Source organism: Somniosus microcephalus, chromosome 5, assembly GCF_052327205.1.
Source record: "Somniosus microcephalus isolate GS21.2 chromosome 5, FLI_Smic_1.0, whole genome shotgun sequence".
Lineage (NCBI taxonomy): Eukaryota > Metazoa > Chordata > Chondrichthyes > Squaliformes > Somniosidae > Somniosus > Somniosus microcephalus.
In genome coordinates, this window is record NC_140991.1 from 321835544 (window position 1) to 321851858 (window position 16315).

The window sequence follows — 16315 nt, forward strand, 5'->3', positions numbered from 1 at the left end:
GTCCAAAATGCATCACCTCGCACTTTTCAGGGTTAAATTCCATTTGCCACTTTTCCGCCCATCTGACCAACCCGTTTATATCGTCCTGTAGCCTGAGGCTTTCCTCCTCACAATTTACCACCCCACCAAATTTCGTGTCATCTGCGAACTTACTGATCATACCTTTTACATTCTCATCCAAATCATTTATGTAGGTCACAAACAACAAGGGACCCAGCACCGATCCCTGAGGTACCCCACTGGACACAGGCTTCCAGTCACAAAAGCAACCTTCGACCATCACCCTCTGCCTCCTGCCACTCAGCCAGTTTAGGAGCCAACGCGCCAAGGCACCCTGGATCCCATGGGCTCTTACCTTCTTGACCAGTCTCCTATGCGGGACTTTGTCAAAAGCTTTACTGAAGTCCATGTAAACCACATCCACAGCATTTCCCTCATCCACCCCCCTAGTCACCCCCTCGAAAAATTCAATCAGATTTGTCAGACATGATTTACCCTTGACAAAGCCATGCTGACTATCCCCGATTAATCCTTGCCTCTCCAAGTGGAGACTAATTTTGTCCCTCAGAATTTTTTCCAATAATTTCCCTACCACAGATGTTAGGCTCACTGGCCTGTAATTCCCTGGTTTATCCCTGCTACCCTTCTTGAATAATGGTACTACGTTAGCTGTTCTCCAGTCCTCTGGTACATCCCCTGTGGCCAGAGAGGTTCTGAAAATTTGTGTCAGAGCCCCTGCAATCTCCTCCCTTGCCTCCCACAGCAGCCTGGGATACATCTCGTCCGGGCCTGGGGATTTATCCACTTTTTGGCCTGCTAAAACCGCTAGCACCTCCTCCCTCTCGATGCTAATATGTTCAAGTATGTCACAGCCCCCTTGCCCGATTTCTATGTCTGCATCGTCTTTCTCCATAGTGAACACAGATGCAAAAAATTCATTTAAAACCCCGCCTACATCCTCTGGCTCTACACACAGATTGCCACTTTGGTCCCTAATGGGCCCTACCCTTTCCCTGGTTATCCTCTTGCCCTTAATATACTTATAAAACATCTTAGGAAATATATCGGCCATTCCTTTATCATCGCTGGGTCAAAATCCTGGAACTCCCTCCCTAACAGCACTGTGGGAGCACCTTCACCACACGGACTGCAACGGTTCAAGAAGGCGGCTCACCACCACCTTCTCAAGGGCAACTAGGGATGGGCAATAAATGCTGGCCTTGCCAGCGACGCCCACATCCCGTAAACGAATTTTAAAAAAGTGTGTGTGTACATGTATGTGTTAATATATATCATTTTCAGAACAAAAAGAGTGAATTCTGTGTTGGTCTCTTTCTGCCTTTGGGAATGTGGAAGGCTCAGCTCCAGCATGCTGCAGCCACACTCTGAATAACTGCAGATAGAATGAGGACTATTGTGGGTACTCCAAAACACATTACGCTGGGAGGCTTTAAATGTAGGAGTACGAACGCGAGTTACCTCAGTGGGATGAAACATTACGTTTTCGATCCGGAAGTCACCATGGACTATCGTTGCTTCCTGTTCATCATCTGGCAGATTGTTGATCAACCATTCTGAGAGCGTGTTCATGGCCGGTATGTCAGCGGAAGCAGCTGCCTTGTACTGGGCCGTCCAGGTCAGCACCTGTGTTCAGGGAGAGAGGAATCCATTTGTTTCCAGGGCTCCAACTGTACTCTCAAACAGGCAATCACATCCTCAGTGCACCATTCTCAAAATCAGATCACAGGGAGATGGGTCAGACACTAGCCTGTCACTTAGAATCGTGGAATATACAGCGCAGGAGGAGGCCATTCGGCCCATCGAGTCAGCGCCGGCCCTTTCGAAGAGCGATCCAGTCAGTCCCACTCCCCCGCTCTTTCCCCACATCCCTGCAATTTTTTCCCTTTCCAGTATTTATCCAATTCCCTTTTGAAGGCTGCTATTGAATCTGTCTCCACCGCCCTATCAGGCAGCGCATTCCAAATCCTAACCACACACTGCGTAAAAAAGTGTTTCCTCATGTCGCCTCTGGTTCTTTTGCCAATCACCTTAAATCTGTGCCCTCTGATTATCGACCCTTCAGCCATTGGAAACAGTTTCTCTTTATTTATTCTATCTAAACCCTTCATGATTTTAAACACCTTTATCGAATCTCCGCTTAGCCTTCTCTGCGCCTAAGATTCAAATCTAGCAGACTGACGAGATGAAGGTCTGCTCTTCCGCTGGCTGTAAGACGATGACGTGAAATAGGTTCCCTCACATAACTGCAACGAATGTCTTTGGTTGGCAGGCCCAGATGTCTGCCTGTAGACTGCGTGCTTGGTCTGCACTGAGCCACATGTTAAAGGAGATCCCAGGTTTCGCCCCTGCTCCGTGCTCAGTTAGCTGATCTTATCCGGGGGGGTGGGGGCTGATAGTGTCCTCATTGGGTCCCCGTGACACCAGGCAGCAGGAAGTTAGTCAGGGTTCCAGCCCTCATCAAAATTCAGCAACTCCTGTTGAAAGGTGCGTGCGTGTACGGGCACTGGATGAGGACCAGATGAAGTTCGGCTGCAATTCCCCTCCAAGCCCTGCTGACACTTTACTGTCTCGGGCAAAGTACCAGAAAGCTGCCACCACCAGTGAAAAAATGGCACCCCAGGAAAGAGTCACCCAAGAAAATAGGCAAAAAAAACCCTGCTTTGGATGGCAGCTAACCAATGGAATTTTCACCCCATATTTATATTGTTAGCCTGGTAAATGAGGCACAAAAACCATTGTGTGATACAGGCACAGAGCTGCTGGACCGGGATTGCTGCCGAGCCTTTCAGCTGCAGAACGTGGGTAACCAGTGATGTACCCCTTCTGGTTTCTGCTGCTAAAGGAGTCAAGATAAACAATTTGATGTCAAAATCCATAATGCATAAAAACGAGGATGCTAATCTTTCAAAATATTCCCCCAATTACATCACTGATTAGAACATAAAAAATAGGAGGAGTCGGCCATTCGGCCCCTCGAGCCTGCTCCGCCATTCAATAAGACCATGGCTGATCTGATCTTGACCTCAACTCCACTTTCCTGCCCACTCCCCATAACCCTCGACTCCCCTGTAGCTCAAATATCTGTCAACCTCCGCCTTGAATATATTCACTGACTCCACCTCCACAGCTCTCTGGTGTAGAGAATTCCAAAGATTCACGACCCTCTGAGAGAAGAAATTCCTCCTCATCTCTGTCTTAAATGGGCGACCTCTTATTCTGAGACTGTGCCCCCGAGTTCTAGATTCCCCCACGAGGAGAAACATCCTCTCTGCATCTACCCTGTCAAGTCCCTCAGAATCTTATATGTTTCAATAAGATCACCTCTCATTCTTCTAAACTCCAATGAGTATAGGCCCAACCTGCTCAACCTTTCTTCATAAGACAACCCCTTCATCTCAGGAATCAACCTCGTGAATCGTCTCTGAACTGCCTCCAATGCAAATATATCCTTCTTTAAATAAGGAGACCAGAACTGTACGCAGTACTCCAGGTGTGGTCTCACCAGTGCCCTGTACAGTTGTAGCAAGACTTGCCTACTTTTATACTCCTTCCCCCTTTGCAATAAAGGCCAACATTCCATTTACCTTCCTAATTACTTGCTGTACCTGCATGCTAACTTTTTGTGTTAGCATTAAGAAATAATTTCCCCTCCCCGCCGCCCAATAAAACAGCTAACCAAAAGAAACAGGAAAAATGACAGAGTGCACTGACGAGATTAGCCCTTTAAAATGACAGAAGTTTGAAAAAGCGTTTTCTCTTGAACGAGAACCTGTCTCTTGGAGTAACCGCGGTCTTTGCCGTAGCCCTGCAGTCCCAAGGTCTTCCAGTCCATTGAATGAAGTCGAGCAAGCGTTGCTATCATGGCAAAGTACAAGGCGGCACGTTCTGCCGGGCTCACATCTGGCAGACTCAAATCTCGAAATATCCGTCCCTAGGTCATAAATACACAAGATTTTAAAAAATGAAGTGAATTGGTGTGAAAATCGTAACTTTTAGGCCATCTGATTTCATTAAAGAGGGCAGGTCATGCAACCCATAACTATATTTCTATATAGAAGGATGCACACTCATTTATAAGAGTAGACTTTCCCTCTTCCTGGGGAATGTTCATTTCCCAATCACAAAGAAGAAATGGGGACAGAGAGCCGTTGTATCAGGTCTCTGCTCAGACAATGTTGTCGCAGGACCTCCAAGGCTCCCCTCTATGGACGTATCTGAGCCAGTGTAAGGGTTTCAATGAGGTGGAGCCACCCTCCCAAACGAGCAGGCGGGCCTCAGAGAGGGAAGGAGCTGCTCTGACCAGTCCTTGCACTCACTACCAACATTGAGGCAGGGCTCCAGAATCAGCTGAAGATTGGAGCTGCCCTCATAGACTTGTCATCGGCATACGACATTGTCTGGCGCGAAGGCTTGCTACTGAAGCTTTCAATAATCAACCAATTCCGCCAGAATCTCGGGCTTATCAACACCCGAACGAGCAGCTGTAAGTTCCGCGTCTATCTTGGTGACGAGTCCAGCCGAACACGGACGCTCAGCAAGGGTCTGCCACAGGGGTCAGTGGTCACACCGACCTTTTTCAACATCTATACAGTGGACACGCCCTGCATCAAATCCTGGAAGTTTGCATATGCCAATGACATAGCACCGCTGATGCAGGCATCAACGCTAGAGGAAGCAAATCGGACACTAACAAGCGACCTGGACCTACTGGAATGCTACTTCCAGACCTGGCCCCTTCGCCCCAATCCAGAGAAGACAGCTATGTCGGCATTCCACCTGAACAACAACGACGCCACTGGGAAAGAACTCAACGTTTCCTTCTGCGGATGGCGGCTTGCCCACGAACCCCACCCAACGTACCTGGGCATTACCCTGGACAGGACTCTCACCCGTCAGCCTCATCTCACCAACACCGGCCAAACAGTAAAAACCAGGGTGAACCTGGTGCAGAAACTCGCTGGAACGTCATGGGGGAGAACAACCAGTGGCCCTAGTCTACTCTGCTGCAGAATACTGCTCTGCCTCATGGTCCTGCTGCCGCCACACTAAGATCATGGACGTGCAGCTAAACGCCGCCATGAGGACGGTGTCAGGGACGCTCAAGTCCGCTCCAACTGAGTGGCTCCCGGTGTCGCCCCGCCTGCCATTCGCCACGACCCCACCGTGCCCCGTGAGATGGAAAAAATCATGAGCAACATCGACCTTGTAAATCCGTGTTGACTTTGTCTAATCCTGTTGATAGTTTCTAAGTGTCCTGTTATCACATCCTTTATAACAGACTCTAGCATTAACCCTAGTCTTCCTTACTCTGGGCGAATCTTAGACTGGCTTGCTGACGATTTACCTGAACGGTTATACTCTTTTCTGGCCCTAATCTTGGCACCAAATCAACCGTTTTCCTTTGTTAAGGTTGCTTTAACAAAAGCAAGCACATTAATTTTAACTGCTCGCAAATCGAACTAATGGGAATCCGATTAGTGTCCCTTCGTTTGTGTGTGCTCAGCAGTTTCTGAGATCGGTTACCGCTTTGCCATAATGGGAATCCGTTTAGTGTCCCTCCGTTTGTGTGTGCTCAGCGGTTTCTGAGATCGGTTACCGCTCTGCCAGCGATTAGCGCACCTCCAGGTGCTAATAGTTTTGTTTACTGCTGTAACCACATTACAATATCAAAAACAGTAAGGTTCTGGATTCTTCTAATCGATGATGACTCAGACTGCTTTAAGGTACTGTGCGTGTGTCCTTTTGAACTGGGCCATGAGAACTGCCAACTCCATTCTGTGTTCTCACAATGTGGCCACTTCAGGGGCCCTACCCGTATACTGTATTTCATGGATTTTTGCGAATCCTACAACCTTCCCATTCATGAAGACTTGAAAAGATGCATCGCGAAAGCGCTTAAAATCACGCCGGCCATTCTAGGAAACAGCAGCCAATATTCCTACAGCTGGTATCGACCCACTATCCAGATGGACGGAATTGTGGGACGCACGCCACATAAAGAACCAGCACCTCATCACTGACCCAACGGCAGAGGTCCCTGGCTCTGACCTCCCTCGGAGACAGCGGGTGGCGCTCAACCCAATCCGCACGGGGCACAGGCGGTGCGGCCACCGGCTCCACCAGTGGAAGATGAGGGACGGCCCGAAGTGCGACTGTGGCCATGAGTCCCAGACCATGGAATACATCACATCAACCTGCCCACTAAGGGGTAAGCCATTTAGGACAGAGATGAGGAGGAATTTCTTCACCCAGAGAGTGGTGAACCTGTGGAATTCTCTACCACAGAGGGCAGTTGAGGCCAATTCATTAAATATATTCAAGAAGGAGTTAGATATATTTCTTAAGGCTAAAGGGATCAAGGGATATGGGGAGAAAGCAGGGACTGGGTACTGAATTTGGATGATCAGCCATGATCTCATTGAATGGCGGAGCAGGCTCGAGGGGCCGAATGGCCTACTCCTGCTCCTATCTTCTATGTTTCTATGTAAGATTTATTGCCGGAGGCACCTCGTTTCTCCACTCGGCATCTGGGGGGACCATCGAATGGACAGCCAAACTAGACATCCCATCATAAGCTTTTCCCGTCATACGAAAGTAGTACTGAAGTGGGGAGGACGTTCCCCGCCTCCCATCGCAGTTTTCTCTAACTTTGCCTGTGGAGCACCCAAATGGAGAAGCACCCCAAAAGAACTTACACCAGGACCATTCGCAGACCATAGGGTCATCGAGGGCCCTGGGAGCAACTCAAAGACCATAATAACATAAGAAATAGGAGCAGGAGTCGGCCATTTGGCCCCTCGAGCCTGCTCCACCATTCAAGAAGATTATGGCTGATCTTTGACCTCAACTCCACTTTCCCGCCCGATCCCCATATCCCTTGACTCCAAAGATCTATCGATCTCAGCCTTGAATATACTCAACGATTCAGCATCCACAGCCCTCTGGGGCAGTGAATTCCAAAGATTCACAACCCTCTGAGTGAAGAAATTCCTCCTCATCTCAGTCTTAAATGGCCGACCCCTTATCCTGAGACTGTGACCCCTAGTTCTAGACTCTCCAGCCAGGGGAAACATCCTCTCAGCATCTACCATGTCAATCTCCTTAAGAATTTTAGACATTTCAATGAGATCACCGCTCATTCTTCTAAACTCCAGCGAGTATAGGCCTAGAAGACCTAAGAAGACAAAGGGATTTTTTTCATATAAATTGAAAACAGAAAATGCTAGAAACACTCAGCAGGTCAGGCAGCATCTGTGGAGAGAGAAACAGAGTTAACGTTTCAGGTCGATGACCCTTCGTCAGAACTGGAAAAAGTTAGAGATGTAACAGATTTTAAGAAAGTGCAGGGGCAGGGAAAGGGGGGAGGGGAGGAAAGAACAAAAGGGAAGGTCTGTGATAGGGTGGAAGGCAGGAGAGATTAAATGACAAAAGGGATGATGATGCGAGGTGAAAGAAGGAATGTTGCTCTGCATCCTCGTATTTATGTAAGGATTGTTTGAGGCGAGTTACTCTGCTTCTCTGGTTACAGGTACAAATAAAAATAACGTCATTAAAAAGCATATTGTAACTTAAGTTATTTTAAAACATTTGTTAAACTGTAAAGGATTTATCTTAATGCAGACGACATGCGCCTGTCCTGCATACCCGCACATGCTCCATCACATAGAAGTCAGTGCCGATAATGGAGCGGTCATCAACGAACAGCAAAGGCTTTGCTACAGGAAATCCCGCCTCAAATAACGCCTTTTGCACTCGGTATTCCCTGTCCACCTGAAAAGAAAGAAACAGACAGCTCAGAGTTTCTGCCTCGCTCATATCCTTTATTGGCACAGTGTTTGTTAGCAGATTATTCGTAGCATACTCCAGTTATTTGACGTGAACATATGGAGCCTATTCTATGTTAAAAGGGAACGAGGAGAGTCCTGATTAAATGAGTCAATATTTCCTGCTATTTTACAGTCCCTTGTATTGTATTTACACAGTTTGTTCCAAGGTGTTTGCATTTAATTGAGATGCGCGGCTAATTCTATCATTTCCATCTCACAGAAGTGTGCAAATTAGCGAGAGCGGTGTTGTATGACACGCCTGGGCCTATTTCCTATTCCCAGGGATACACCCGCCTTCCATAACCGATTTTGTGAAGAGTTGTGCGAATGAAGTCGACACAGAAGAACGGAGCATTTTTCCAGTCCAGCAGGCTGAGGTCCCACAGACACTCAGGGCAGGATTTTCATTGGGCCGTGGAGGTGGGATTGGAGGCGCGTGGGGGGTTAAAATCCCAAAATCAGGGGGCACGAACCCATCCCGCCCCCAACCCGCCTCCATGCCAGTTTCAAAGGAGGCGGGTACCCGACCTGTGCTGGGAGCCGCCTCCCCGAGGCGGGAAGGGGATTAGTGCCAATTAACTGCCTGTTAACAGGCAGTTTTTAGTCTAATCCCTATTTTCATTCTTGAAGTGTGGAATTCCCGATGGCTCCAAACCACGCCAAGTTAGCGAGGCGGGCCGTCGGGCTGAAGGGCTTGGAGGGGTCGAGATGTCCAATGTTCAGGTGAGTGATGGGTGCATGAGTGCAGAGGTAAGTGTGTTTGGTGTGTGTGACGTGTTTAAAGAAGTTTTACTTACCTTTACAGCCTTCCTTCCTTCAGGTCTCGGGAGTCCCTCATCTCACCGGCACAGAAAGCAGAATGGCCGCGATCTGTCAAAATCTGCAGCATTCAGCTTTCTGTTCTGGGGAGGTCTCTAAATCATCCTGAGAGGAAGGAATTAACCTGGAGTACAGATTGTCAGTGTTTGACAACTTCAAAGAGCTATGAAACGCTGATATTTCATCTGTCAAAAGGTCTTGACAGAGGAAATGTCAATCTGTGACATCACCTGTTGCCAGGTGGCCCTTAATTGGCCTGCTGAGCCCGCTGGGCGGGCTTAACAAGGTCAATCAAGTCAAAATCGCGTGGGTTGGCTACAACTCGATGGAGGCGGGACTACAACCCCGAAAGTTGTAGTCCCGCCTCCTCAATGAAAATCCAGCCCAAAGAGTTCCTTCGATAACCCTCCAATCTAAGAACCGAAATGGTGTAAGGCTTTTCAAAAGGTGCCAGCGATGCTGGCTTGGAGTGACGCTATACTTGATTCTATAGAGATAAATGCAGAAATGGTGTTGGCTACAATAAAGGCATTTAAGGCTGATCAGGCAGCAGGACCTAATGCCATTTTTCCTAGAGTGCTTAAGGAAATGGAAATGTATTCTGTGAGCCCTTAGCTCATACGTTTAATACTTCTTTAACGAGGCGGTGACTAAAGAGAGTGCATGGCTGCACCATGTCTGGATTGGGTGGGTTTGATGGGACAGATAGTCTTTTCCCATTCTTCTTATCTCACTTTTCCTCACTTTTAATCCTTCTGACCATAAATCCTAAACCATACCCAATTGCTACTACATAGAAGCTGAACTTACAGAAATACAGCATACGCACTGATAACTGGATCACGTGATTCATTTCAATTAAAACCCTAAAGAACTATTGGGAAGAGAAAACTATTATCTATCTTTACGCATCTTGGATTTGAAGCCGGCGATCAACACACCACAAGGGAAATACACACTTCATTCGATCTCGACGGGCGGACTGTGTACCAACAGGTAGTTTAAAGCATGTTCAAATGGGAGGGCGAGCAGTTTTTGGTAACTGATCTGCTAATTTTCTCTTTCTCCCTGTAAATGTCAGGATCAGGAACTCACCAGGTAAGAAAAAAAGACTTGCATTTATTTAGCGCCTTTCACGACCTCAGGATGTCCCAAAGCGCTTTACAGCCAATGAAGTACTTTTGAAGTGTAGTCACTGTTGTAATGTAGGAAACGCGGCAGCCAATTTATGCACAGCAAGATCCCACAAACAGCATTGTGATAATGACCAGGTCATCTGTTTTAGTGATGTTGGTTGAGAGGCATAAATATTGACCAGGACACCGGGGGAGAACTCCCCTGCTCTTCTTTGAAATAGTGCCATGGGATCTTTTACGTCCACCTGAGAGAGCAGGCGGGGTCTCGGTTTAATGTCTCATCCAAAAGACGGCACCTTCAGCAGTGCCTCCATCAGAAAGGCACAGTAGTTTGACAGCAAGTTTTTCTTTCGCTAGGTTATTGTACCTGATGCGCCCCTTTCAAAAGTGTCCCAGGCGGTCTCTTCCTCAGGACGTACTCTTTCTTCCCCTTCTGCAAATGGAATGTTGGGTTGGACTGTCCCCATCTACAACACCAGAGCAACTAATGTCAGCAACACATCATGACAGCAGTCTAGAGACAGAAATATTTTTTATATATTGGGGTCAACTAATAATTTTGCAACAATAAAATGTTTCTCTCATCATCTCCAAGCATCCCAAAGCACTTCAACGATGTATAACTTTTTGGAGTGCAGTAACTGTTGTGTAAGCAAATGTGAGTGACTGTTCAATTGTTTGATTTTAATACAACAATAACTTGTATTTATATAGCACCTTTAACGTAGCAAATCGTCCCAAGGCGCTTCACAGGAGCGATTATCAAACAAAATTTGACACCGAGCCACATAAGGAGATATTAGGACAGATCAAATAGGTGAAAGAAAGAAAGACTTGCATTTATATAGCGCCTTTCACGACCACCGGACATTTCAAAGCACTTTACAGCCAATGAAGTACTTTTTGAAGTGGAGTCACTGTTGTAATGTAGGTTTTAAGGAGTGTCTTAAAGGAGTGTTTTAAGGAGTGGCTTCAGTCTTCCCAATACTTAGGTGGAGAAGATTTCTGTTCATCCAGAACTGGATGTCGGACAAGCAGCGTGATAATTTAGAGACAGTGGCGGGGTTGAGAGAAGTGGTGGTGAGTTAGAGCTGGGTGTCGTCAGTGTACATGTGGAAACTGATGTTGTGTTTTCGGATGATTTCGCCAAGCGGCAGCATGTAGATGAGAAATAGGACGGGGCCAAGGATAGATCCTTGGGGGACACCAGAGGTAACGATGCGGGAGCAGGAAGAGAATCCATTAAAGGTGAATCTCTGTCTATGATTAGATAGATAAGAATAGAACCAGGCGAGTGCAGTAACACCCAGGAGTAATTCAGGTGAATAATATAGATGCATTTAAGAGGAAGCTAGATAAACACAGGAGGAGAAAACAGTGACAGGATCGGACAAAGTCAACATGGATTTACAAAAGGTAAATCGTGCTTGACTAATCTACTGGAATTTTTTGAAGATGTAACTGGTAAAATAGATAAGGGAGAACCAGTGGATGTGGTGTATTTGGACTTTCAGAAGGCTTTCGATAAGGTCCCGCATAAGAGATTAGTGTGTAAAGTTAAGGCACATGGGATTGGGGGCAAGGTATTGACTTGGATAGAGAACTGGTTGGCAGACAGAAAGCAAAGAGTTGGAATAAACGGGTCTTTTTCCGAGTGGCAGGCAGTGACTAGTGGGGTACCGCAGGGATCAGTCCTTGGACCCCAGCTATTCACAATATATATTAATGATCTAGACAAGGGAACTAGATGTAATATCTCCAAATTTGCAGACAACACAAAGCTAGGTGGGCGTGTGTGCTGTGAGGAGGATGCCGAGAAACTCCAGTATGATTTGGACAGGTTGGGTGATTGGGCAGAAGCATGGCAGATGCAATATAACGTGGATAAATGCGAGGTTATCCACTTTGGTAGCAAAAACAGGAAGGCAGATTATTATCTGAATGGCAATAGATTGGGAGAAGGGGACGTGCAACGAGACCTGGGTGCCCTTGTGCACCAGTCGCTGAAGGTAAGCATGCAGGTGCAGCAGGCGGTTAAGAAGGCAAATGGTATGTTGGCCTTCGTAGCGAGAGAGTTTGAGTACAGGAACAAGTATGTCTTGCTGCAGTTGTACAGGGCCTTGGTGAGACCACATCTGGAGTATTGTGTGCAGTTTTGGTCGCCTTATCTGAGGAAGGATGTTCTTGCCATGGAAGGAGTTCAGCGAAGATTCACCAGGCTGATACCTGGGATGGCAGGAATGACGTATGAGGAGAGATTGGGTCGATTGGGCTTGTACTCGCTGGAGTTTAGAAGAATGAGAGGGGATCTCATTGAAACTTATAAAATTCTAACAGGACTGGACAGACTAGATGCAGGAAGGATGTTCCCGATGGTGGGGGAGTCCAGAACCAGGGGTCACAGTCTAAGGATAAGGGGTAAGCCATTTAGGACAGAGATGAGGAGGAAGTTCTTCACCCAGAGATTGGTGAACCTGTGGAATTCTCTACCACAGAAGGCAGTTGAGGCCAATTCATTAAATATATTCAAGAAGGAGTTGGATATATTTCTTAAGGCTAAAGGGATCAAGGGATATGGGGAGAAGGCAGGGACAGGGTCCTGAATTTGGATGGTCAGCCATGATCTCATTGAATGGCGGAGCAGGCTCGAGGGGCCGAATGGCCGACTCCTGCTCCGATCTTCTATGTTTCTATTAGAAGGTTATGCTGACAGAAACATAGAAAAATAGGAGCAGGAGTCGGCCATTCGGCCCCTCGAGCCTGCTCCGCCATTCAATATGATCATGGCTGATCCTCTATCTCAATACCATATTCCAGATCTCTCCCCATACCTCTTGATGCCTTTTGTGTCTAGAAATCTATCTCCTTCTTAAATATATTCAATGACTTGGCCTCCACAGCCTTCTGTGGTAGAGAATTCCACAGGTTCACCACCCTCTGAGTGAAGACATTTCTCCTCATCTCAGTCCTAAATGCCCTACCCCGTACCCTGAGACTGTGACCCCTCGTTCTAGACCCCCCAGCCAGGGGAAACATCCTCCCTGCATCCAGTCTGTCTAGCCCGGTCAGCAATTTAATAGAAAGGGTGAGATGAAGAGAGGAGTGAGATGAAGAGGGGCGAAGGAGGCTTGTGTGGAGCATAAACACCGGCACGGACCTGTGGGGCCGAATGCCCTGTTTCTGTCCTGTAAATATTTGTAATTCTATGTTAAAAGAAACAAACTGCTCTGACGACCTAAACCCATGTTTTTTCCTTTACAGATTCTGTGTATTTTAAGCAGTTTCAGGGCTTTTTAAACACCCTTTTCACAAAGGCCTAGAAATTCAGTATAGCCACATTTGGGGCGCTACAGCCGGGCGGCCGCTAAAGTTTGCGCCCGGCGCAACTTCGCGCCACCTTCGCTGATATTCAGTGGCATCGCCCCAAGAGGTTGCTGCTGCGCTAAAACAGGCGATGATCATTAGGCGCTAAGCCGGCGGCCCGGGGCAAAACCCCCAAGGGCGGGCGCAGCGCAGGTGCGGCGAGCTGCTGATTGACGGCAGACACTCTGGCGCCGGTGAGCTCTTAAAGGGGGAGGGTGGATTTGTTTTTTTGAAAGGCCGAGACTGGTGTATTTGTGTTTTTTGAAAGGCCGAGACTGGTCGATTTGTGTTTTTTGGGGGGGCTTCTCTCCATTAGTTTGTAATGTGGGAAGGACAGAGGTTTCAAAGAAATAAATGTTCTTAAATCGCACTGTCCATGCTTTCTTTTGGAAGTCCTGGTTGCCCTGCTCGGCTGAGGGCTTGTGGAGCAGCTACATTCTTCTTGTGCCAAGCCATTCCCTGAGAGGGGGCCTAGAACCGACGTTCAATAAGCCGCCGACGGGCGGCCCTTGCACTTTCTGCCTCCCTCCTGTGCTGGTCCTCCTCCTCCTCCTCCTCTGGTGGTCCTCCAATGTCTGGTGGCAGTGGCTGAGTCCTGCGGATAGCCAGGTTGTGCAGCATGCAGCACACGACCACGAAATGGGAGACTCGCTCAGGCGAATACTGTAGGGCTCCTCCGGAACGATCCAGACAGCGGAACCGTTGCTTCAGGACGCCGATTGTTTGCTCAATGATGTTCCTGGTTGCTTGATGGCTGTCATTGTATCCCTCTTCAGCAGGGGTGCTGGGCGCACGGAGCGGGGTCATCAGCCAGGTGCACAAAGGATAGCCTTTGTCCCCGAGAAGCCATCCTCATGGGTGAGGCTGGGCCTCGAACATGTCTGCCACAGAAGTCTGGCGCAGGATGAAGGCATCGTGGCTGCTGCCTGGAAAGCGGGCATTGACAGCTAGGATGAGCTGCCTGTGGTCACACACCAACTGCACGTTGAGCGAATGGTCGCCCTTCCGGTTGCGGTAATCCTCAGCATTCTCCAGAGGTGCCCGCAAAGCCACATGCGTGCAGTCAATGGCGCCCTGCACCATGGGGAAGCCCGCTAATGCTGCAAAGCCCATTGCACGCTGTTGCTGCTTGACAAGGGCCATGGAGAAGGAGATGAACTGACATCTCCTTCTGAAAAGGGCATTGGTCACCTGGCGGATGCAGCAATGCACGGCAAACTGGGAGATGTTGGAAATGTCCCCAGTAGCGGATTGTAAGGAGCCGGTGGCATAGAAGTTGAGAGACACCGTCACCTTCACTGCCACCGACAGAGACGTCCTGCTCCTCAGATGTGGCTGCAGATCTCCGCGAAGCAGGTGGCAGATCTCAGTGACCACCGCCCTTCGGAATCGCAGCCTCCGAACACACTGCTCGTCAGACATGTTCAGATATGAGAACTGCTGGCGGTATACCCTGGGTGGGTAAGGCCTCCTTTGCCGACGCCTGTTGCCCCCTCTCCGTCTGGCCATGTCTGCCACTCTCTCACGGCATCTGTGAGCCCTTTGAATGCAATGGAGAAGGCCAACATTTGCACCCATTGCAGCCCCCATTATATGTTTCCAATCAATGATATGGCTCTGAAGTTAAAGACAAGTGCAAAGCTGTGGCCTGAAGCCACAAGTACCTGTGCGAGTGTTGAGCCAAACCAGAAAGCTCTCTACCTTTGTCTCTCTGCAAAGATCCGTCTCTCACAAAGGAGTGCTGCAAAATGGCTGCCTTTTCTACTGCAGGAGGAGTGCCCTTTAATTTGCGCCCCCCGCGCCCCGCAGCGACTGAGAACCGTTCCCCTCTACCAGTCGCTAGGGGCGCCAGGCGCACAATAGGCCGGCGCCACTGAATTTCTGGTGTGGGGCGAACAAAGGGCGTTGCACGATGAAATGACGTCAGGATCTGCGCGCGCAGCTGAGCGCGCACAAAGGCTTTGCGCCGCCGCTAAATCTTTACTGAAGTTGGGGAGAGGCGCAGATCGCGCTGCGCCCGGCCGCTAGCCGCCTAGCGCCCCACATCTCCTCCTCCTAAGGCGCTAGCGGCTGGCGCAAACAACTGAATTTCTAGGCCAAAGACCCTTGCAGACCGAACTAGTTGCATCCTATACAGAGACTAGAGAGGGTGCAGAGGAGATTTACGAGGATGTTGTCAGGACTGGAGAATTTTAGCTATGAGGAAAGATTGGATCGGCTGGGGTTGTTTTCTTTGGAACAGAGGAGGCTGAGGGGGGATTTAATTGAGGTGTATAAAATTATGAGGGGCCTGGATAGAGTGGATAGGAAGGACCTGTTTCCCTTAGCAGAGGGGTCAATAACCAGGGGGCATAGATTTAAAGTAATTGGGAGAAGGATTAGAGGGGAGTTGAGGAGAACGTTTTTCACCCAGAGGGTGGTGGGGGTCTGGAACTCACTGCCTGAAAGGGTGGGAGAGGCAGAAACCCTCATCACATTTAAAAAGTACTTGGATATGTACTTGAAGTGCCGGAACCTACAGGGTTACGGACCAATCGCTGGAAAGTGGGATTAGGCTGGAGAGCTCTTTGTCGGCTGGCACAGACACGATGGGCCGAATGGCCTCCTTCTGTGCTGTAAATTTCTATGGTTGCACGATAATGATGACAACTTGGCGGAGAGCAACCAGGAGCGAAGCCACAGCGTTATGGAGCAAGTGGTTGGCAAGATTGTGTGGTAAATTTAGAAATGTCTTATGTTCTTATGATTCTATGATTTGCGTGAGTCATGTGAACAGATGTCACGTGATCACGCCTCCAGTGTTGGCAAAACTCAATGGTTGGTTTGTTGTGGTGTCTAACCCGAGTGCTGGGAGCAGCAAATGTCCTGGGAGAGCAACAGGCTCCAGTGACGGGTGCAGCACTGCGATATCAACCCCGGCAACTCTGACTGTCGGGCAAGAACATATTTACACCAGATTATTGTAAATATTGGACTTCCGACTTTTAACATATTTAGCATTTGCAGAGTGCATTTCAAAGAGTTATTTCCTGGATTTTAGTGTTTGCAGGGGCTGCTGGCACGGACCGTGAGACTGTCCGACCTTTCACTGCGGCTCTGCATTCTGTCTCATTGCATTAGCGTCTTCCTGGACATTGACTGAGAGAGAGT

At 48.5% G+C, this 16315-nt stretch overlaps 1 protein-coding gene across 1 annotated transcript in view; it reads right to left on the reverse strand.

The window, feature by feature from the left end:
* Nucleotides 1-16315, reverse strand: part of acad11 (acyl-CoA dehydrogenase family, member 11) — a 168708-nt gene that overhangs the window by 152139 nt on the left and 254 nt on the right. The window contains exons 2-5 of the mRNA XM_085989325.1: nucleotides 10170-10269; nucleotides 7666-7791; nucleotides 3791-3952; nucleotides 1480-1644 (exon numbers count right to left, since the gene is read on the reverse strand). Coding sequence (XP_085845451.1) covers nucleotides 1480-1644; nucleotides 3791-3952; nucleotides 7666-7791; nucleotides 10170-10269 — 553 coding nt within the window. The remainder of the gene's footprint in view (nucleotides 1-1479; nucleotides 1645-3790; nucleotides 3953-7665; nucleotides 7792-10169; nucleotides 10270-16315) is intronic.